Genomic DNA, 22,734 nt, shown 5'->3' on the forward strand with positions numbered 1-22,734 from the left:
GAGCTCAACAACATGTAGATTGTAGGAAAAATAAAGTGCGGAACGGAGTTAGAAATCGATGCTTTCGGCCTTTCGGGAACTCCTAGATCATGCCGGGAGAAAAACAAAGAAAAAATTTCGATCCTCAGAATCCTGTCTATGCCTGTTCATAAATGATCAGTTATCGTTGTAGTCGTCTTTTTCTTCCATTATTTTTTTTGGCATATCTTTAAAATGTACGGGGCAGTCGAGTAGTTCCTATCGTAGAACTAAAGCAGGTTCTGAATTGCACGCTGCATCAGTTCATTGAAATTTTTTTACGAGCATTTCTTTTTCCTATGCCAGTTTTCACTGAACAAACCATGCTAGTATTAGGTAAATCCAACCTTCTGTTATCATGGTTGGAAATGAAAATGATGACAGAATACACAGAAAAAGAGCTGCCAGGTTTAGGAAGTTTTGGACGAAACCAACAAAATTCCATGCAAAATTCCTCCCATTCCGGTGCTGACCAGGGGATGCTGTCGAGCGAAGCGGCCGTTCATCTCAGCACAGACGGCTCGGATCTAATATGAGCGCATACAAATTTGAACCTTCCATTGTTCAATTAAGATCCGAGCCGTCGATTGTCGAGATAAGCGGCCGAATCAACCACTTTGCGCTGCTCCCATTCTGGTGCATTCCACAAGTGGAATTTTCACAGATCCAGGTCTTCAATTTGCTTTTGGCTATGGATATGGATCACTGGAAATTCCTGAAAAACAAACACAAAGTCATATCAGTTCAATCGAAAAAGTCTACTGAATTTAAAGGAAGCTTACGTGGAAAAGAGAATTACTATCACTAATGGGCAGCTAGTGATAGGGACACCCGTCCGTAATTGATGGTGATACATTGTACAAAAGCAAGATTATTGGTTTGGCAGCTGTTTAACTCTTGACCACATTGGTTGGTGGCTAATATTCTTGAACACCACGTCTTGGATAGAATTGTGGCATTTGATTTGTCAATGTGGTTTCGTGGTGGAGCCAAAAACGTTGTGCTGTGAAAAAGGCTTTAGCCTTTAGGAACTTCACTACTCCGTTTGGTTCAACATTCTGAGAGTTACTTTTAACTGTCGGCACAGTTTTCAATAAATCTCTCTCTATTTCTCTCCACTTATTACCACTCCAACTCTTAAAAATAACTTTATAAAATGTAAACCAAATAAAGCCGTGTGTCCGGGCATGACTGAAAATGATAACCGGCATGGCCCGCATAGTAAGCTTGAGCGCAATTATTCAGTGCTCCTTTGGTTACGTTGCTTATTTATGTAAAAAAAAAAAAAACTAACTCCTCACGGTATGAGCAAATTAATTGCAAATAATAAGTGGAGTAACTCACTAATACTGCAATAATAAGATCATGTGTAGTTCTCCCAACATAAAGGAGCTCAACAAAATGAAACTCTTCCTTTAATATCCATTCCGTTACAAAATGTCGTCCCGGTACCTTGTATAAGGTATTAAATGATGTTCTTAGAAAGAGCAATGTAATTTGCACAAATTTTCGTCTACAGATATGATAAATAAAATGTGTCCGAAATCATAAACTGTGTCCAAAATCGTTAGACGGAGGTGTAGCTATCGAATTTTAATTGTAGCTATCAAATTTTAATTGGTTGGCATTAGGTGTATTGGAGGGCAATGTGTCAATTTTCTCTCAACATCTGAGTCTATATAAAAAGTGCACATCCTTTGTATTAGGGTATTAAATGATATTTTTAGAAGGAGCAATGTTATTTCCACAAATCTTCGTCCACAGATATAAATAAAACGTGTCCGAAATCTTTGGACGAGAGGTGGCAAAAGGACGGGTTCAAACTTTCGATGGACGTGTAGCAATCAAATTTTTTTTGGTTGGCCTTTTGTGTATTGGAGGGCAAATGTGTCACTTTCCTCTCAACGTCCGAGTCTATATAAAAGTGCACATCCTTTTGTATTAGGTGCCCAACTCTCGCAGAACTTTAATTATCACCGCTGACCAGATCTTAAGGCTTAAGCCATGGAATCGGCCGAAACGCAAATAAGATTCGGAATCCTAGGCTGCGCCGAGATAGCCAAGAAGCTGTCTCGGGCCATAACGCTGGCGCCAAACGCCGCCCTCTACGCCGTCGCCAGCCGCTCGTCCGACAAGGCCAAAGCCTTCGCTGCCGCCAATGGGTTCCCGCCATCGGCCAAGGCCTACGGCAGCTACGAGGCGCTCCTCGACGACCCCGACGTGGACGCCGTCTACATGCCGCTCCCAACCAGCCTCCACCGCCAGTGGGCGGTGAGGGCGGCCGAGAAGAAGAAGCACGTGCTGCTGGAGAAGCCGGTGGCGCTGAACGCGGCCGAGCTGGAGGAGATCCTGGCGGCGTGCGAGTCGAACGGGGTGCAGTTCATGGACGCTACCATGTGGATGCATCACCCTCGGACGGCCGTCATGAAGGAGTTACTGGATGATTCTGAGCGGTTCGGTGAACTCAAAGTGGTATGCTTTCGGTTTTGTTTGCTTATTTATTTGTTGAACTGTAGACCGGTGCGTGGGTTTTTCGCCACAGCCATTGTGGGTCTCACCGTGCATTTATTGTAGTAATATTAAACTGTTCATCTTCTATCGCCCGTAGAATATATATCAACCCGAAAAAATCAGTTTGATTAAACATCGATAGTTCTATCCAAAATTAAATTTAGATTTTATTAAATGAACGATCATAAATTTTTTTTAAAGTTATTGATAGAATCAGACAGTACATTTTAATATACTATAATTTCTTAGCGATCAAGAAAATGAGTGAGGACCAACGAAAAACAACAACTTAGGCAATTGAGGAGACAAGCCACCAACATGGCGTCTTCAGGCTGAGTTTTAGATGTTTTTTTAGCACATTAAACTCTCGGATGTAGACAGCCAAACCTTAAGTTCAAAAAAATTCGACTTAATTTGTTTAAGATTATAGACTTTAAGCATGACCCCCACGTTTTTACGGGGTTTGATTGTGGGTGTTGTGGATATTCTTGTCTTTTTAAGAGGGTTTCTAGAGCACGCCAAATGGAGATGCTCATACTCTAGCCCAGAAAGCAGTGAGAGGTCCTGAGTTTTCTACGTGGGAGTTTAGGCCCCCTTCGAAGAAAAAACATACCCCCACCCCACATGCGCGGCTGGAATTTGACCCGAAAGCCTAAGATTGAAGGGTATTGGGTCCAGTCCATGCATAACTTATTCATTTAAGCCCTAATACACCTGTTGGAACTAGTTTTCGAGCTGGGCTCTGTTTTTGACTTTGGACTCGAAACAAATGCTCAGTACTAAATTTACAAAACCATACACAAAGTGGAAGAATGTCCAACATGTTAAGATATAAAGTCCCACATTGCTTGGGAGTGGAATGGGTGATCACTTAATAACATTTGGGATCTCTCCACTCATTGCCAATTAGTTTTGAGATGGATATAAAGTTTCCATATGGTATCAGAGCGGGGCCCGTTCCACCCCACATTTTAAAAATTAACAATCCACACCCCACGATGACCGATCAGCAAAAAGGCTGCACGATGATAGGACCCAAAAGTGGTCACACGTGACAGACCTCAAATGCAGCTGCACGTGAGGGGGGATGTTAAGGAAATAGAATCTCACATTGCTTGGGAGTGGAATGGGTGATCACTTAATAACATCTGGGACCCCTCTCCATTCATTGCCAATTGACTTTGAGATGGATATAAAGTTTCCACACAAATTAGTTTTATTATTACTTTCTTCTCTCAGAAGGATGGCGCGCACATTGTGTGTGCAAAATTCTAGGATGGTTGTGGATAGTGGGGGTAGTGGTTATGATAATTTGGATTACTATTTTTTCCCACAACAGTTATGTAGTGCCCCATTTAAAGTAGTGGTGAAACTTATTATTTGGAGGAATTTTTGTGGAAATTACTTTTGTGACAGATCTATATTACAATAGATGTTCTCTATTTGATGAGCTACTTCGATATCTAATTTTTTAACATCTCGACTAACTCGGAAATCAATCCAACCATCTATTAGTAGGGGCTCGAATTAAAGCCCGGACTGTTATAATATCACGCAAATGAAAGTCGATTAACAGATTAAATATTTTCTATTTGAGAAACTCTATAAGAGCATCTCTAATGGTTTTGGCATTTTTTAAGAGCCAAATCCATTTGTTTGGGTTGCTACAGTGTTATTTGGTCAGGCTTTGTCAAAACTGATCTAGTGGTGCTAAATCCATTATTTGGCACTACCACTTGCAGCCGTCGCTGGATCACACCCACATACCACAACAACACAACCATTGGGTTGCTCCGAAAAGTCATAAGACCAAAACCCTTGCAAGAAAATGGCCCATGCTGTTTTCATGGCCAAGCCTTTTTTGGCTCCCAAAATGGTTCGCATTGGAGGAGAGAATTTGGGTTTTGAAGCCCAAAAATGATTTTTGCTCTAAAATGGGCTCATCTCCAATAATAGGCACAAATGTCAATATTAATGAACACTATATGGATTTCTTTTGGTAAGTTATTAGTACTACAATACATTGGAAATGGGATTTTGTAGTGCACTTGGTAGTAAAGCGTGACATTTGAGTCATCCATTTTGACAATTAATGGTTCAGAATGTTGGTAAGAGCTAACTCTGACTTATAAGAGTGCTTCAACGAATCTGAATCATTAATTACGAAAACGAACGGTAGGATGCCGATGCCGCATTAAATACCGGGTGCACTACAAGACCCCGGGTCCCCACCATGTTTGTAATAAAGCTTGTATTTCTTTTACGTTGGAAGATTAATACTCATTTTTTGTCAAAGTCCAAACACCTGCAGCGTAATTGCTTCTTGTAGTCTATCGCTCTTGAATGACCTCTCTCACTCAAAATCCTTTCATCAGATCCACAGCACCTTCACCTTCGCCGGCGGCCCGGACTTCCTCACAAACAACATCCGCGTAAGCCCCCACCTCGACGCCCTCGGTGCCCTCGGCGACGTCGGCTGGTACTGCATCCGCTCCATCCTCTGGGCTGCCTCGTACCACCTCCCCCAGACCGCTGTCGCCTCGCGCAACCCTGTCCTCAACGACGCCGGCATCATCCTCTCCTGCGGCGCCTCCCTCTACTGGCCTGACGGCAAGGTCTGTTGGATATTTTGCGATTTAAATTTCAATGTAATCTCAATATTTTATTTTTGTCTTGGTGTCTCCTGTTATTAGAGTTTACTGAAATTCTACGAATATTTCCAACAAGGTCGCCACGTTCCACTGCTCGTTCCTCACCAGCCTCAGCCTGGACCTCACCGTGCTCGGCACCAAGTCCAGCCTGCGCGTTAACGACTATGCCGGCCCGTTGGATGAGAAAGCGGCGTCGTTCCACGTAACGACGCAGTTCGGGTTTGGGAAGCCGTTGGTGAAGGAGGAGTGGGTGGCGTGCGAGTTGCCGCAGGAGGCCGGTATGGTTGGGGAGTTTGCTCGTTTGGTTGCGGGGATAAAGCGGAACGGGTGTAAGCCGGAGAAGGAGTGGGGTGTTCTGAGTTGGAAGACGCAGGTGGTTTTGGATGCGGTTAAGGCTTCCATTGATCGCGGTTTTGAGCCGGTTGAGATTGTCACGTGAGAAATTTTTAATACAATGGTTATTTGTAACACATTTTTCGCATAGGTGAGATCCACATATGCATGTGGCCCGCATATCTGAGAGAACGTTACGAAAAACGGTTGGATTGGAATTTTTGTCGCCATATGTTATGGATTAGCTGTTTTGTTTGTTTCAAGTTATACATTTAGGTACTGTCAGCTACAGCTGCTTTTATTTTTTTTGCGGGATAATGCATGCCAAATTTGGGTGTTATAAATAAATCGGGTTAGTTTCAAATTTTGTCCCCGAGCAAAAGTCAACATTATTAGTTAAATGAGTTCAATTTTGTTCGGTCACCTTTTAAAAGTGGTTGATTTGAACATACCCACCATATTTCTGATCCTATTTCGATAATAAAAACGTTCGTCTTTTAAAATATGATATTTGAACTAAACCTAAAAAAAATCAATGCAATTAGATATTGGGAAGTGCTTGTTTAAATCACACGACTCCAAATCCTATTCCTATCAAGCTTCAAAACTGAAAATTGATTGTTTATTTGATCAACGAGTAAATAAGCGAACTTTTAACGAGTTAGTGACGCTTAACATTGGTCATGTACTCCAAGAGCATTTTCTGGCCTCACAGAGTAGTCTAATACTGTAGTCCTCTTGGAATGGGACCTGTCAAATGCGGGGTCTATAGTTTGCAACATTATTCTGCCTTGTTTTTTGTTTTTGAAATGGCAAAAAATTTACTAAAGAAACTCGATAATGGCCATCGAGGGAGAAAGAAGAGGGGAAAAGAAAGAAATAAGAGAGGGCGTAGGGATGGCCATCTCGGCCGACCCGTCTGAATCCGATCTGTTATCCGCTCCGAACGGATTGGATATTCGGGGATTTTTTTCGGACATTGGAATGGATTCAGATTTTTTTTATAAAAAAAATTCAGAAATCGGATCGAATTCGGAGGTAAGTTTGCCTCCAATCTGAATCCGACATCCGATCCGATCTGCTCCGAATGCCCGACTATAAATACCTCTTAGTTTTACCTATTAGGGTTCTAACACAAAAACAAAACACACCCAGCAGCCTAGCTCTACAGCTCTACTGCAGACTTCAACCGTCCACCACTCCCCCCCAATCGATTTCCATCCCCAGTCGACGTCGAGTGTTGACCCTCTCTCTCGTTCTCTCTCTCTTTTTCTCTCTTGAATCTCAGGCCCTTCTTTTACTTACAGTAGTGTACCGAGTGTCAAACTGAGAGCTCTAGTCTAGTCGCTTGTCCAATTCCATTAGCCATGTACAAAAACAGTCAAGCATTATAATAAGTAAACAGAAATGCTAGGAACAAAGAAAATTTACCTCGAAAGTATTCCGAAAAGATCAACTAGTGGTTGAGATTCACTTTGATGTGTATGACATAATCATCAAAGTGATTCTCAACTATTGATTGCTGTTTTCGGAGTACTTTCGGGACAAGTTTTCTTTGTACCTAGCATTCTCCATAAGTAAAGGGGGGGTTTTGATGATTTGGGTGTTTTTTAGTGGTAAAGGCGTTTCCTAGGTAATCAGCCACCGGAAACGGTGATGGCCGATGGGGAGCATCTCACCTCCTTAAACCATCTTCCAGTACCCTTCCAAGCTTGAATGTCCTACAAAATTTCTTTTTTTTTTTTTCTTTTCAAATTCTGATTCTGATATCCGATCGAATGTCCGTTTCCCGTTCGGAGCGGGGATGGAGGACCAAGATAATATCCGTTCGGAGTTCGGGGCGGATTCAGGGAGCGGGTGGAAAGTTCGGATTCGAATATTGCAATATCCGCCTCCGATCCGCCCTGTTGCCATCTCTAAGAGGGCGGAGGGGAAAGATTTCGAACGAGAAGTTGAGAAGAGAAAAGAACCTAGGAACATATAACACCGAAATGAATGAAATGATCATAGTAGATGGGCCCAAAAATTAATAGATCTGGCACACCCTTTTTTTTTTTCCTTGCATGTAAATATGTAATTCATAATTGTAATGTTGTACAAGCAATTTGGGCCTTCTTTTGTAATGGGCTCCTCATATATATATATAAATTTTTTTTTGGAACTACCCGACATATATGGTTGGCTTGGGTCACTGAGTCCATCTACAGTTGCACAATTATTTGTACAAATTTTTTCAAGGTAATCAAAGCCCATACGTACATAGGTACACATACTGATACATGCAAGTGTGTGAAAATCCCAGTGAAGGGTACTCTTTCTATCAGTACTAAATGATGCTCGAATGTGTTTACCGTACCATCCACATAATAGTACCGTCTTAACCTTGGGGCATGTTTGATTCCAAACTAACAAATGCGGAGGTATATATAAAGGCCCCCGGAGTGGCCCCGGCCCCTCCCGACATTTAAAGTATTTGACTAATATTACATGTAATATGGTTATTATGGAGTATATAATTAGTATAACAATCTCTAAAGTTATGAATTATTTTGATTGGATCTAGCCAAAAATTAAAGTTATTTTACCTTGTCCGGTCAAATTTTCTCTAATTCTTTCATAGGCGAAAATAACCACACATGCATGTGCATTGCAATTGTCGACAATAATGCAAAAGATAATATATTTAATCTATTAATGTACCACAAAGCTACACAATATATTGAATACATTTTTGCCTAGAAATACTTCTTTTATGTCGGCCCCACTTAGGCCAAAATTATGGCTCCGCCACTGCAAACTAAGGAGGGCCTTGAGAGTATGTTTAAACTTCTTCTTTAATTTTCTTTTGATCATAGCTCCGATGTTCGGGCCAATTTACGCACACCTTCATATATTCTGGCAACATGTTACTACATTTCTAACATAACTACCATTAGCAAACAGAGTAGCTAGTACGCTACAAAACACCTGCTAATTTTTTTACATTAAAATTGACAGCTCCTCTAATCCATTGTGGATTCTATGAAGTTTCGTATGCAAGATTCATGTTTCATTGGGGGTGTGGGTGATTATAGGGAGGAGAGCTTTGCATAACATTCTCCCAGAAGGCGTTCTCTCTCTCTCTCTTTCTCCCTCTCCCATGACTAGAGGAATCCTTTGCACCATACACCGATACGGATACACGTTATTATTACGTGTATACCAATGCAAAGATTCGAAAATCATGCTAAGGGGTTGCATGCTCCCCCTACTTCAATCACCCGTACCCGTCAGTAATTATTAGTATTATTTTTGGCTCACACAGCCCCAATGGGATTTTGAATTGTTCATCTCGCATATGGAGTAATCAACATCATTGCAAAAAATCAACTTGATCTGTGCTTATTAGATACCGTTAAATAAATACATGAAAAGTTCGGATGCAATAGACAGTTCAAGTTTAAAATTATACCTGGTTATCATAATATTAAATATATGCACGCAATTATAGATATTCCGTCGAGCTTTTTTTTTACTTGGGTGTGCTTTTCGGATTATTCACTGGGTCAAGAAAATAATGACCCTTTAGAGGTTCGAATTAAGGAATAGAGATATGGAGAGGAGCTTAACCCATTGTGTTCAAAGACAGACACTTCAACTTGTAGACTATGTTTTGTTCGATGGAATGAAACATTAGAATGAAATGGCCATTTCAATTGAATCTTTATTCCAATATTTGTTTCATCTACAAATGAAGGATTAATTGTTCATTCTAAATAAAATCGCAATTCACATGGATAAATTTTCAATTAGAAAAACTAAAGGATTTATATACTCCATTCCGTCATTCCTTTCTAATTAGTAGTTACTAATGTCACCTCCAAAACTACTAATGCTAGCACAACATTTCTAATGACACCCCATAATTTACAATTGCAACACCAAAAAAGACAAAAATATTCTCTATTAATGCCACATCACCAGAAGGCGCTCTCTCTCTCTCTCTCCATGACTAGAAGAGGAATCCTTTGCACCATACAGCGATCGATACACGTTATTATTACTTACGTTTACCAATGCAAAGATTCGAATTTGCATGCTCCCCTATACTCCGGCCGTCAGCGACTGATCATTATTTTTGGCGTCAACCTCCCCCTACGCGGGCCGCCCCCTGTCCTTCCATCTCTAGCTGATTGCTTAGGAATCTCCCGGTGCTATTTAGTACATTTTGCAAGTATATAAGTATAGACTTTTGAGGAGGAATTTGTTGGATGTCGAGTGAGTACCACGTGACGGTATCCGTCGGTTCTCTCAGTCTTCCAAACGTTAATTGGACGGCGCATATCAATTTATTCTTTCTCTCTCTCTCTCTCTCCTCTCCTTTTACTCTCTAAAATTCGGACCATCCAAAAAACATTTGAATGGTTGAGATCAGCGACATCCGCCCGGCACCCAAATACTTCTCAGCTCTCAGACTTTTGAGGCTCTACCTTCTTTTTTATGGAATTGTGTCAACGGATGACTACACGTCGTACACAATCTTTAATCCAACGAAGATAAAAAGGTACTCATTCATCACAGTTGGACAGAGTCAAAGGAGGGAAAGTGAGAGTCAATATATCCAGCATAGGTTTCAGTCCCAAACAACTAATTTCATTACTTGATTGGGCTGCCCAATAGCTAGGGCAGAAAACCGGTTATACAAAACAGAAACAGTAAGGTGAACAAGATTAGTTTAATTAGGAACTAATGTTAGTTTTTAAAGTTAAGTAATGTGTGAACAATTTTTTTCCCCCCCAACCACAAAACAAGAGCTACAAATGAGTAGATAAGTGAACGCTATTTCTATCGAAAAAGACGTTGCCTTCTTGTGTAAGTGGATGCTGTATAAAAGTTTACAGAGTCCTCTTTGTTATACGGTGGACGTGGTTAATGTCATTGCACTGAACCTTTGAAATCGTACAAAGTGAAGGCTTGGAAGCACGCAAAAGAATACACGGACGTGAAGCAAACACTCGTGCAAGTGAGTGCTTCAAGGATTCTTTTCTTAGTGCTCCACATCGTAGAAAGCATTTGGATTAGTGGTGAGATTACTTGGGGGGGCTCAAATTATGTATGTCGATTAGAGTGAACACATCATCTCCCTGGCTTCCCGCCAAAGCACACGCATACAAAGAGCATCTCTGATAGTATTTAAGAAGATGGTTTAACATTGTGTGATTCGAGATTTGAAATCCACAATAAATATGAATTATGTGGTTGATAATTAATGTACGTGTTAGGAACAAGTGCAGAGATTTAAATGCATAAAGTTAATTTTTTAAGTAGTGAATTTGAGGATTACCAACAAGCTCATGCTTTAGAATAGTCAACCAACACCAGATGGTAAGGTAGAAACTTCCAACTTGTACGCACAGTTGATTGAGTTGTTAATAAAATTTGTTTTGGTGATTAAAAAAAATTTGATTGAGAAATCTTGATTTGTGCCAGGTGACAGTTACCTAGAGTAAATTAAACTAGGCAAATTCATAACTTGTGACTCCTGGAACAACTGTCTTATTTGTCTAAAGTGCTATTTTATTTGAATTTTTTCAATGTCGGTTCATATTTTTATACTTTTTCAATTGAGCGATTAATCTCACAAGTTACGAAGAAAAGCTATACAAAAAGTTACGAAAAGTAAAAAATATCGAAATAAATTTCAGATTTATAAGTTTACAAGAATGCAGCCTAAGTTTTTGGCTACATTGAGCAACTAATTTAAACCTTGTGATCTCATTTGGTTTAATAAGCTACCTGACTTGTTTTTTTTTTTTTTCCCTTTGTAGTTTCGTGTCAAATTCTTGTGGATTATTAATGCGTCTTGACAAATAAAATAGAAAAAGGATAAGCAAGTTATTATCAAAACTCAATCTTTTACAATAAAGATAAAGATAAGCTAAAAAAATCAGGCTTAATAAGCCACATTGCTTCTATACTTGGCAAACCATCTTGAAAAGGTGATATGGGTGGGCGTGTAATACATTCCTTAAGATAAAAAGGTACTCTTTGACAAAATCAAGGTAGCTAGCTAGGAAATGAAAATCAATATCTAGCATTTGTTAATTTTGTGTCCAAAGCCGCTTACAGCGAACAGAAACCGGAAAGGCCGGGGACAAGATTAGTTTACTAATTAATCTCATTTTTTTTTTATAAAGTTAAGTAATTAAGCATGCAAAGGACTACGTGGATGCATGCGAGGCAAACACTCGTGCAAGTTGGGGTGGGTGCTTCAAGGCTTCCTTTCTTGGTGCTCAAGATCGTAGAGTAGAACCAACTTGGATTAGCGGTGAGATTACTTGGGGGGATCGTAAATTATGTATGGAGATTAGAGTGAACACATCATCCCCCTGGCTTCCCGGCAAAACACACGCATATATACAAAGAGCATCTTTAATAGTATATATTTAAGAAGAAGAAGGTTATTGGAAGATGGTTTAAATTAATTAATCTCAACTTTTTTAAAGTTAAATAATTAAGCACGCAAAGGAATATGTGGATGCATGTGAGGCAAACACTCATGCAATAGGGTGGGTGCTTCAAGGCTTCCTTTCTTGGTGCTCAAGATCGTAGAGTAGAAACAACTTGGATTAGCAGTGAGATTAATTACTTGGGGGATCTTAAATTATGTATGGAGATTAGAGTGAACACATCATCCCCTGGTTTCCCGCCAAAACACACGCATATATACAAAGAGCATCTTTAATACTCCACATTTAAGAAGATAGTTATTGGAAGATGGTTTAAATTGAATTTCTCTAACCAACATTAATATTTAAATTGAGTTTCTGACATTAATATTTAAGCCCAAAGCTAACACTATGAGCCCCAGAACTTAAATACTAAAGTCGGTAAGAGAAACTAAATTTAAATATGAATTCTCAAAACAAGTCTACAACCACACCCATAATGCATACCCAAATGCACAAACACTCACATAAATTTGTGCGACCACATTGACGTACGTGAGCATTTGTGCATTTTGTGTGGTTCTAGAATTATTTTTGTTCACCAAATTCTCTCCCTCTCTCTCTCTCTCTCTCTCTAATGCACTGACTTTAACAGGGGTAGAGCTATTGAGAAAAACGGGGTGGTATGTGCCACCCCCGGTCACCTATAAAAAAACCCAGCTCAATTAGATAATTGTAAGTATCCAATCAAATTTAAGGATCCTAAATTCTTAATGAACTTTGAAGAAAAGTTTAACAATTGTATGCTCGGTATCCCTCTGATCGGAATCGTCGATATTATAGGACTTGTTGAGAAGAGTATTTTAATAAAAAAAATTATCTTGATTGGACATCGATATATAGGTATCAAAATAGGATATAGTTATGGATACTTAATTAAACACGTATGTTTTTTGGATACTTAATAATTTGGTGAACGATTAACCAATAAAAATGGTTATTTTCTAGTATTAGGAATACGTAATCCAAAACATATATGTGTATATATTTTTATATTATAACAGTAATAAATTTGAGTGCCACCTCGAATGTTGAAACCTGGCTCCTCCACGTCGACTTTTTACCGATCTTTAGGGAGCCCGAAGGATTACTCGACATTTAGCTAGGTACGTATATAGTATAATAACATCTCCATACACATCATCAGCCAAAAACATTTCGGTTATCATTACTACCATTTTGGGTCACTTTAAAGAAAACTCTCGTAGTGTCATTACTACCATTTTGGGTAACTTGTGGTTTTTAAATACTCCTACTTGAAGATTACTAGAATGTAGCACTCCTGCTTGGGAGCAACTTATTAGTGGAGAGCATTAATTAATTAGCCTCTCACTCTGACGTACAGTCAATCTGGCTCACACGCTTCTATTATAAATATATTTAAAGAAAACTCTTGTAGTATCATTACTACAATTTTGGGTCACTTTAAAGAAAACTATTGTAGTATCATTACTTACCATTTTGGGTCACTAGTTGTGGTTTTTAAATGGGAAATGCTGCGTGGAATTGAGACCCGTAAATTATCCGGAATAATAACACTTTAGTCCAGAAAAACTCTTGTAGTATCATTACTTGCCATTTTGGGTCACTAGTTGTGGTTTTTAAATGGGAAATGCTGTGTAACCGGAATTGAGACCCATAAATTATCCGGAATAATAACACTTTAGTCCAGAATAATAACATATTAGTCCTTCACCCATAAAAGGTCGTGGCCCCACCCATTAATGGTGTCAAAGAGATTTAGCGTCTCATTTTGGTGCCAACAGGTGGGTGACCGTCGGTCTACACCTATCGAACAATTCTACCGCATGCGTGTGCGGCTCATTCCGGATTTCATAAAAATACAGAAAAATATTCATAAATTCTAAAATAATTTTTTATGGGGTCATGTAAAAAAATCATGTCTAATAGATATCGGTGAGTATTTCTTCCGAATTCGTAGGGTGAAAGTGAGTAGTTGAGCAGTTCGCGCCTACGAATCTGAAAGAAATACTTATCGATTTTGTTGGAGTTGATTTTTTATAGGGCCCTATAAAAAATTATTTTAGAATTTATAAATATTTTATATATTTTTTGGGATCCAGAGTGAACCCCACATGCATTCGGTAGAAATGTGCGGTAGAATTGTTTGGTAAGGCTGAGGTGACTGTGGGTCAAGCAGATGGCTGGGTGACAGCAGATGACTTTTGGCCCAAAGGCTAGAAAAAAAGAAGAAGAAGAGAAACACATTCAGGATGGGTTTTGATTGAAAAGTTAAGTAACTTATTTTTTTTTGTCTTTATTTGAATTTTTTTGCATAAAACTTTTGTGACTTATTGATTAGTCTCGATGAGAAGGATCGGAAAAGTAATTTTTTTATTTATTGAAACTCATAATTTTTTGAATAAAGACAAAAATATGTCAATAGGACAACTTTTTGTACCTATTTTTGTCTTTTTTAAAAAAATTATGAATTTTGATCAAAATTTTATGCCTTTTCAATTCCGCTCATCGAAAAGAATCAATAAGTCACAAAATTTTAACGCAAAATTAACAAATGCAAAAAAAAATTTAAATAAAGACAAAATACAAAATAAGTTACTGTTATACTTTTAACGCGAAATCAAGCCTTAATGAGTTAGTGGGTGGGGCCACAACCATTTACGGGTGGAGGACAAGGTGTTATTATTCTGGGTAATTTATGGCTCTCAATTCCGAGTACGTAGCATTTTCCTTTTTAAATACTTGAAGATTAGAATGTACTCTCTTCATCTGGATTTAATTGTCCCTAATTCTATTCTAACCGGCTAAAAAATGAGTTATTTCTTTGAATCCGTAATGAATTTCATATCGAATATGGATTTTATTTGATAGATCTTGATTAGTTCTATAATACTATATTTTTAAAATCACGTAAAACATTATAAATTGGAAAATATAATTGATTAAAAAATGACACGAACTCTAAAAAAAAATTATTAAATCCGGACGGAGAGAGTAGTACTTGGGAGCAACTTATTAGTGGAAAGCATTAATTAGCTCTCACTCTGACAGTCACTCTGGCTCACACACTTTGATTATTTAAAGAAAAGATCAAATATGTACTTGCCTATTAAACCATTTTGCTTTTATTTACTTCATCCTTCAACTATCAACACATTCCATCCAATTCCATCCAAGATATGGATGGAAAATCCACAGATGAGGGTAGTAAAGTCTTTTTCCTAACAATATGACTCATATCTATATCTAGATCCCTTCACCCTCATCCCAACTCCCATTCTTGAACTAGTTCTCAAACTAATTGCCACTCTCTCAAGATAAATCAAATACCAGTAAAAGGCAATGATGCCTCAAATCCCACCTTCAGATTTATCTTCTGCACTCTTATCGTTTATTTTTTGCACCTTCTATTACACCCTACTGAATCAAATTCACTCTAATTGCTATTACTTGGTAGACTAAGGCTCTGTTTGGAACTTATGGAAATGAAAGGAAAGGAAAAAAAAAAAAAAATTTTCCCTTCTATTTTTTTGTTGGGAGAGAAAGAGAGAAGAAAATAAAAGTTTGGCAAAAATACATAAACACCCCCTCAACTATCTCTTTTTCTCACAAAGACCCCCTCACATTTAAAAGCACCCATACAGACCCCCTCAACTAATCTCCGTTACCCAAGTGACACCCTTCCGTCTCTAAACTGTTTGTGAGGAACCCCCTCATCCTTAAATCGGACAAAAATACCCTTGTTGCATTACATATATACACCCCCTCTAACCCATCTATATCTTCCCTCTACAAACAGCCTCCAATTAAAATCCAAAATTAGCAAACAGATTTGAAATTTTGGTTCATATATATATATATATGTGTGTGTGTGTGTGTGTGTGTGCGCGCGCGCGCGCACGTGTGTATAGGGGCCGGTTATACTCGCACAATTTTTTTTTAAAAACACTCTATCTCAACCATTAAAACCAATGGTTGGATTAAAACTTAAAAGGACTGTATTCTCCTCCCTTCTCTTAATCACAAGTAATCTCTCCCTCTCCATCTAAGCTACTCTCCCTCTATACCCTAACCGACTAACCATTGGTTCCGGTGACCTTTTTTTTTTCTCTCTCCTCTAATACATACACACACGCTCTCTAAAGAAAAGTTAAAAAAATAGAGATGGAAAAAGCAACGCAGCAGCTGCTGTCGATTGCCACCACTATTCTCCTCCACTTCTCTTCTTCTCCTCACCTCTCTCCTTTCCCTCGTCTTCTTCCCTTCTCATTTCTTATCAGCAAAAGAACCACCGCGGCACCTGTCGCCGTTGCACCACGGTTTTCATGTTATTTTTTATGGTTATATACAGAAGGTTCTCTTTAAAATGATTGATGTAAGGAAAAAAGAAATTGTATAAAACGAAAAAAATGATTAAAACAACGACTGATAGAATAAGGGTATAATATAACTGTTAGGGGGTTTTCGTGGAACAAAGTGATCATTGAGGGGGTGTTTATGTACTTTCGCCTTATAAAAAAAGGGTATCTTAGTCATTTACTCCATTCCGTTAACGGAGTTAGCATTTTTTTCGATTTCAATAGTTGAGGGGGTCTGTATGGGCGCTTTTAAATGTGAGGGGGTCTCCATAAAAAAAAGTGATAATTGAGGGGGTGTTTATGTACTTTCGCCTAAAAGTTTTAAGTTCAATGAATAATAAATTTTCTCTCATATTTTCCTATCTTTTTCTTTTCCTTTCCTTTCCTTTCTTTTCTTTTCTATAAGTTTCAAACAGAGCCTAAACTAAAAACTAAATAGACCCACAGTTGTCATACTAGGGAAACCCAAATAGAACCCTAAACATAACAATATCCTAAATATTGCCCCCCTTTTTAACATACCCTTTTCTTTTTTTAAAAAAACATACCCATTCCATGGCAGAACTATTCATTTTGGGTAGTGGTTGAACTCTTGAAAAATCTTCTGCAATTTCCAAAAAACAAACAAACAGAGCACTTCCTTTTGTTCTACAAAATACCCACTCATCTTTTTCTCTTAGACCAAAAAACTGAAAGGGGAAGAAATCAAATCAACAAATAAACAACAAACGACAACAGAATCAACCGGACAAGAGTGGATCGGGACGGAGTGACGACTAGTGGCAAGAGGGAAAATGGTGACAAGTGGATTACGGTCGGTGCCAGAGGAGATGATGCTTCAATCGTCAACCCGCAACTTCAAATCTTTTATTGTTAGTTGAGTGTTTTCAAAATCTCAAGGATTTGGAAGAAGTACTGGTTCACTTTTTTTCGAACTTGTTTATCTCATTCTCTTCTTGTAAGTCAAAAGGGCAAAAAAAAAAAGAAGGGGAGTAATGTTAGGTCACGATTTCCGTCCAGGAGACAAACGGTTTCTATCCGAGAAGTGGATGAAATGTGAGATTTGACCTTAGTAAGAAACGGTTTGGTAGTTTAAGGGGCAAGTGTGTGCAATTGATAGTTAAAGGACAAAGTAAACAAAATTTGAATAGTTCAAAGGACAGGTACATATTTTACTCTTAAAAAAAACTCTTGTAGTATCATTACTACCATTTCGGGTCACTTTAAAGAAAACTCTTGTAATATCATTACTACCATTTTGGGTAACTTCCGTACATGTTAATTTATCTCATTCTGCGTCCACATACACACACTTCTTGAATGTGAAATCTATATAGAATATTCGATTAATCGGTACATTAAAACACTAAGAAAATCATAAATGACTTGGTCCTAGCCAGATGTGCATACACATATCCCAACACATTTGTTTTTTTTTTTCCCTTCCAATATTATATACATTAGTGAGGGTTAGCAAGACAAGAGGGTCCAGAAACTGTCTATTATCTCGAATCCCAAATGCTTCTGCCGAGGCTCGAACTCTGGCTTCTCTTGTGGGAGTACCAGGAGGTAACCGCTGGGTTACAAGCCTTTTGGTTAATGCAGCACATGTGTGTTAGCCGTTGTCCTATGCGTGCATGTCCCACCTGATGAGCGAAGACAATTTACATCGAATGGTTTTGAACACATTTATACCGGATCATTATGCAGATACATATATGTGTCAGTAGCATTACTTTAAAAAAATAGAGCCCGGTATTACATCTCTCTCTCTTTCCGGTAATACTACATACACACCACGTTTGCACACCTCTGACCACACTCCTCTCATATTCATGTGGCTCCTCATAAAAATCCATATGATAGGATCCACATATATGTAAAAGAGGTATAGTTGAATCTGTGCAAATGTGATCTGCACCAACATTTACGCTCCGGTAAACACACACGTAAACCCGCGAACTTTATTTCGAAAGTCTAGAAAGCGCCCAATTAAACTCCTCCAAAATCTATGGATTTCCACCTATTTAAACACCACCTCTACCCCTCTTTCTTCACCAATCACCACCCTCAAATCGCTCCCAGCATCCCCAGCATCTCTCTTTCTCTCTCTCTCTCTCTCTCATACACACACAACCAAACTTCCATGGAATTCACTTTAATTTCAGAAGACAAAAATTGGTGGATCTATACCCTCCCTGCAATACTTCTTGAAACCCAAAACCTGTCCAACACTTGGGTTGTGCTCTCTATCCTCTTGGCCACCTTAGCTGTTGGGCTTTTGACAAGGGCCTTTTCTGCCGGCGGCCCGGCCTGGCAAAAGGGCCGGAACCAAATGGGCAGGGTCTCAATTCCCGGACCCAAGGGCCTTCCCGTAGTTGGAAGCTTACTCAGCCTGAGCCACGGCTTGGCTCACCGCACTCTGGCGTCTATGGCTTCAAGCCAAGCCGCGTCCCAGCTGATGGCCTTTAGCTTGGGCTCGACCCCCGCGGTTGTGACCTCGGACCCACACATAGCTCGCAAGATCTTGACGTCTCCCGATTTTTCTGATCGTCCAATCAAGCTCTCGGCTAAGCAGCTCATGTTTAGCCGAGCCATCGGGTTTGCCCCGAACGCGACATATTGGCGGCTCCTGAGAAGGATTTCCGCTTCTCACCTTTTCGCGCCCAAGCGCATATCAGCTCACGAGGCCGGACGCCAGCTTGATTGCGCCGCGATGTTGAGTGCCATCGCTAAGGAACAATCTCTTCGCGGATTTGTAGTTCTAAGAAAGCACCTACAAGATGCTTCTTTGAACAATATAATGGGAATTGTGTTTGGTAAGTCACCATGTTAATTACATCAGTTTTTCTATAATCAGATTTTAAACTATTTTTTAAAGTCTAGAAATATAGCGTTTGGTAACTTTTTTGTTTTCAATTTTTTATTTTTATTTTTATTTTTTTGAAAACTAATGAAGAAAACTTGTTTAGTAACATGTTTTTACATTTTTGTTTTTCAATTTTTTTAGAGTTTTTGTAAATTATGGAAATTACAAAAAAGGTCTTTTCTCCATTTTTTTTTAGAAACACAAATATTACCAAACGTATTTCTTGTTTTTGTTTTTATGAAAACATAAATCTGTTTCTACTTCTAGTTTTTTAAAAACAAAAAAAAAAAAACTGAAAATGTTACCAAAAGCATTTTTCAAAATTTACGAATAAAATTTTTTGACGAACACTTGCATTAAGTTTTTAAAAGCTAAAATTTCAAAATCTATTCTTACAGTTTTTGGAGTACTATATTAATGAAGTTAGAACATGAATGGAGTCTTTTGTTGGAGAAATTTTTGGGTGCCGGGTGAGTACCACGTGACCATGCCCACGTGTTGCCCGAACAGCGCATTCGAGCTGTCCAAAATGTGTTGGATGGTCCAGATTGAAACTCTCTCCCTCCACTAACCCCACCACTCTCTCTCTTCTCTCTCTCCTTTTTCTTTTTCGAAATCCGAACCGTCCAAAACCGAAATAGACGGTTCGGATGAACTGCGTGGTCACCATGTGGTGCTGACTCGGCACCCAAAAATGTCTCCTTTTACTATATACTACCATCTTACCCTACTCCACTAGTGGTACAGCAAAGCTAAAAATAGCCCAGACAAAACATTCACTCTGTAATATTATACTCCATTGTGTTAGTTCAGTTATACGCTTGTGAAACAATATAATAAACCTATTAATTATGATGCCTATTGAGTGTGTGTAATAATAATAATAATAATAATAATAATAATAATAATAATAATAATAATAATAATATTGAGTTTTTAATAAATACCTTAAAATGAGGGCCTTAAATACGACTTCATAGCTGTATGTGTAGGACGTCTGAGTATCTTTTGCTAAATAAACATATCATATGCACCAACAACATTCCAAATGGTACTCACACAAATACATAAACATGATGATCACCTTAGTATTTTCTCAAATATTACATACAATTGAAGAAACTCGTATCAGTCCTTTTTTCTTTTTTATTTTTTGTGTGGGAATCCGAACCAGCTTACGCGCTGATTAAAAGTGCTACAAGTGGACATCGATGGTCGTACCACACATATTTTCCCTAAAAGTTTATTAAACACACGTACGTACATTTTCTCTCGCTACTCTTTCTTCGATCCACTCTCTCACTCTCCCTCTACACGCATCCTCAGGCAAAAGGTACGATACGTCGGAACAAACTTCAAACGAGGCTCAAGAAGTGCATGAGATTGTGAGAGAAGGGTTCGAGCTACTGGGAGCTTTCAACTGGTCTGATCATTTGCCATGGTTGACTTACTTTTATGACCCTTCGCACATCAACCAACGTTGCTTGGCTCTTGTTCCCCGGGTGAAAAGGCTCCTCCATCGCATCATTGAGGAGCATAAACTCTCTGGATCAGTGGTCAAGGTCTCTGATAATTCTGCTTTCGTGGATGTTCTGCTGTCTTTGGAGGGTGAAGAGAAGCTCCACGAGGATGATATGGTTGCTGTTTTATGGGTTAGTCTAAACCTCTCTCGTTTACCCTTGTTTAGAATTTTCTTTGGAGTAATTACTCAATAATCCAGCCTGAAGCACGAGCACGTGCACGTGGAGTTCCGGATCACTCCAGCGTCACATATTTATTTAGTCGTGTAGCCCACGCAAAGAACGGAAAACTTTGGAGGTCCTGCGAAATAAAATTTGAGATATGTCCTCCTAGATTTTCCCCAACAAGAATCATCCCAGAAACGAGCTTGTAGTCCTCCATGCTATCTTCATTCCACTATTAATTCAAGCATTAAAGTCTAGGATCACTGCACCATTTCTACTGGATTGTTCACCTCTATGTTCATGTGATTAAACATTTAACAAATAAAATATTCAGAAAAATTTACCTGGAAAGACGTGTCTATTGTATTTTTGAAGTTAGTATATAGGTCCAAGTGGGTATTTCTATTTGAAACTAAGCTGTTATATCATTTTCATAAGTACTAGAATAACATATTCTGACATCATATATTTCTGTAAAACAATATATATGCAACAGACATTATACAAACACTCAGATATAACACCGCCACAACGTTGCTCACACTGATGGATGAGAACATTCATGAAAAACTTTAGGTATTTATCTGATATTTTGGCATCTTTTCGAAAACATCTTTTGAACACATGATATACATCTTGTTGTTTAGTGGTCAATATCTGAGTTTAAATAGTTTTATTGAGTTTGACCGTTGATTTTCTTTAAAAGTCATGATCAGTGTCCCCTCTCTACTAAATTCCTGGATCAGTGCCCCATCTGTATTAAATTCTTGGATTTGTTATTGTTCGTACCAGTGATAATATAATTTCCCTAGCTAGCTATTTCGCTTAATGAGATATCATCTTCTATTGTAGGAAATGATCTTTCGTGGTACCGATACAACCGCACTCTTAACCGAATGGGTCATGGCAGAACTGGTCCTGAATCCTGATGTGCAAGCCAAGCTTCACCATGAGCTCAAGCCCCTCAAAAATGCGAGAGACGCTGACGTGGCTAACCTACCCTACCTCCAAGCAGTGGTCAAGGAAACCCTACGTGTGCATCCACCTGGCCCCCTCCTCTCCTGGTCTCGCCTCTCCACATCAGATGTCCGCCTCAGCAATGGCATGGTGGTCCCCGCCAACACGACAACCATGGTCAACATGTGGGCAATCACACATGACCCTAATGTGTGGGTGGACCCTTTTCTGTTCAAGCCAGAGCGGTTTTTGCTATCGGAAGGGGGCGAGGACGTGGATGTGAGGGGTAATGATCTAAGGCTTGCACCGTTTGGGGCCGGGCGCAGAGTCTGCCCGGGTAAAAATCTAGCGCTTGCGACCGTGAGCCTTTGGGTGGCTAAGTTGGTGCACCATTTCAAGTGGGTAGAAGATGGATCGAGAGGTGTTGATCTTGTTGAGATGTTGAAGTTGTCTTGTGAGATGAAGAACCCTCTCTCCGTTGTGGCTGTCCCAAGGAATTAATATCAATGCTTCCAATTTTTGGCGAGGGCTTTTAGGCACATCTACTTGACACAAATTTGAGAAATTCTCTCTCATAAGTGAGTGGGTCCAGAAGGATGTCTATATGCAATGGCCGGGATCCACCCATTATGGGAGTCTGGAAGCAAATATATCCGATAGATTTGCATTTAGACTCCCATAATATATAAATAAATTCGCACGAGTATGTTATCTTTTTTTTTATTTTTTTAATTTGGTATTGTACTCTATGTAAGATTTTCTCAGACTTTCCTATCTAGCTAAGAGACGAAAAGAGGAGGAGAGTCCATGTGTGATGCTAGATAGAGTGTTTGTAAGACTTTTCATACAAGTAATCATATTGTTGTACTGTATTATTGAATA

General features: G+C 39.0%; 2 protein-coding genes across 2 annotated transcripts; both read left to right on the top strand.

The window, feature by feature from the left end:
* Positions 1–1,949: 1,949 nt before the first annotated feature.
* Positions 1,950–5,877, top strand: LOC131306563 (uncharacterized oxidoreductase At4g09670-like). Its single transcript, XM_058332882.1, has 3 exons — positions 1,950–2,490; positions 4,905–5,144; positions 5,257–5,877. Exons 1-3 carry the CDS (start codon positions 2,023–2,025, stop codon positions 5,617–5,619), a joined length of 1,071 nt encoding a protein of 356 aa, XP_058188865.1. The 5' UTR covers positions 1,950–2,022; the 3' UTR covers positions 5,620–5,877.
* Positions 5,878–18,443: 12,566 nt separating this feature from the next.
* Positions 18,444–22,734, top strand: LOC131306564 (cytochrome P450 78A7-like). The gene is made up of 3 exons (XM_058332884.1): positions 18,444–19,160; positions 20,537–20,862; positions 21,748–22,734. Exons 1-3 carry the CDS (start codon positions 18,488–18,490, stop codon positions 22,351–22,353), a joined length of 1,605 nt encoding a protein of 534 aa, XP_058188867.1. The 5' UTR covers positions 18,444–18,487; the 3' UTR covers positions 22,354–22,734.

Source organism: Rhododendron vialii, chromosome 11a, assembly GCF_030253575.1.
Source record: "Rhododendron vialii isolate Sample 1 chromosome 11a, ASM3025357v1".
Taxonomy (NCBI): domain Eukaryota; kingdom Viridiplantae; phylum Streptophyta; class Magnoliopsida; order Ericales; family Ericaceae; genus Rhododendron; species Rhododendron vialii.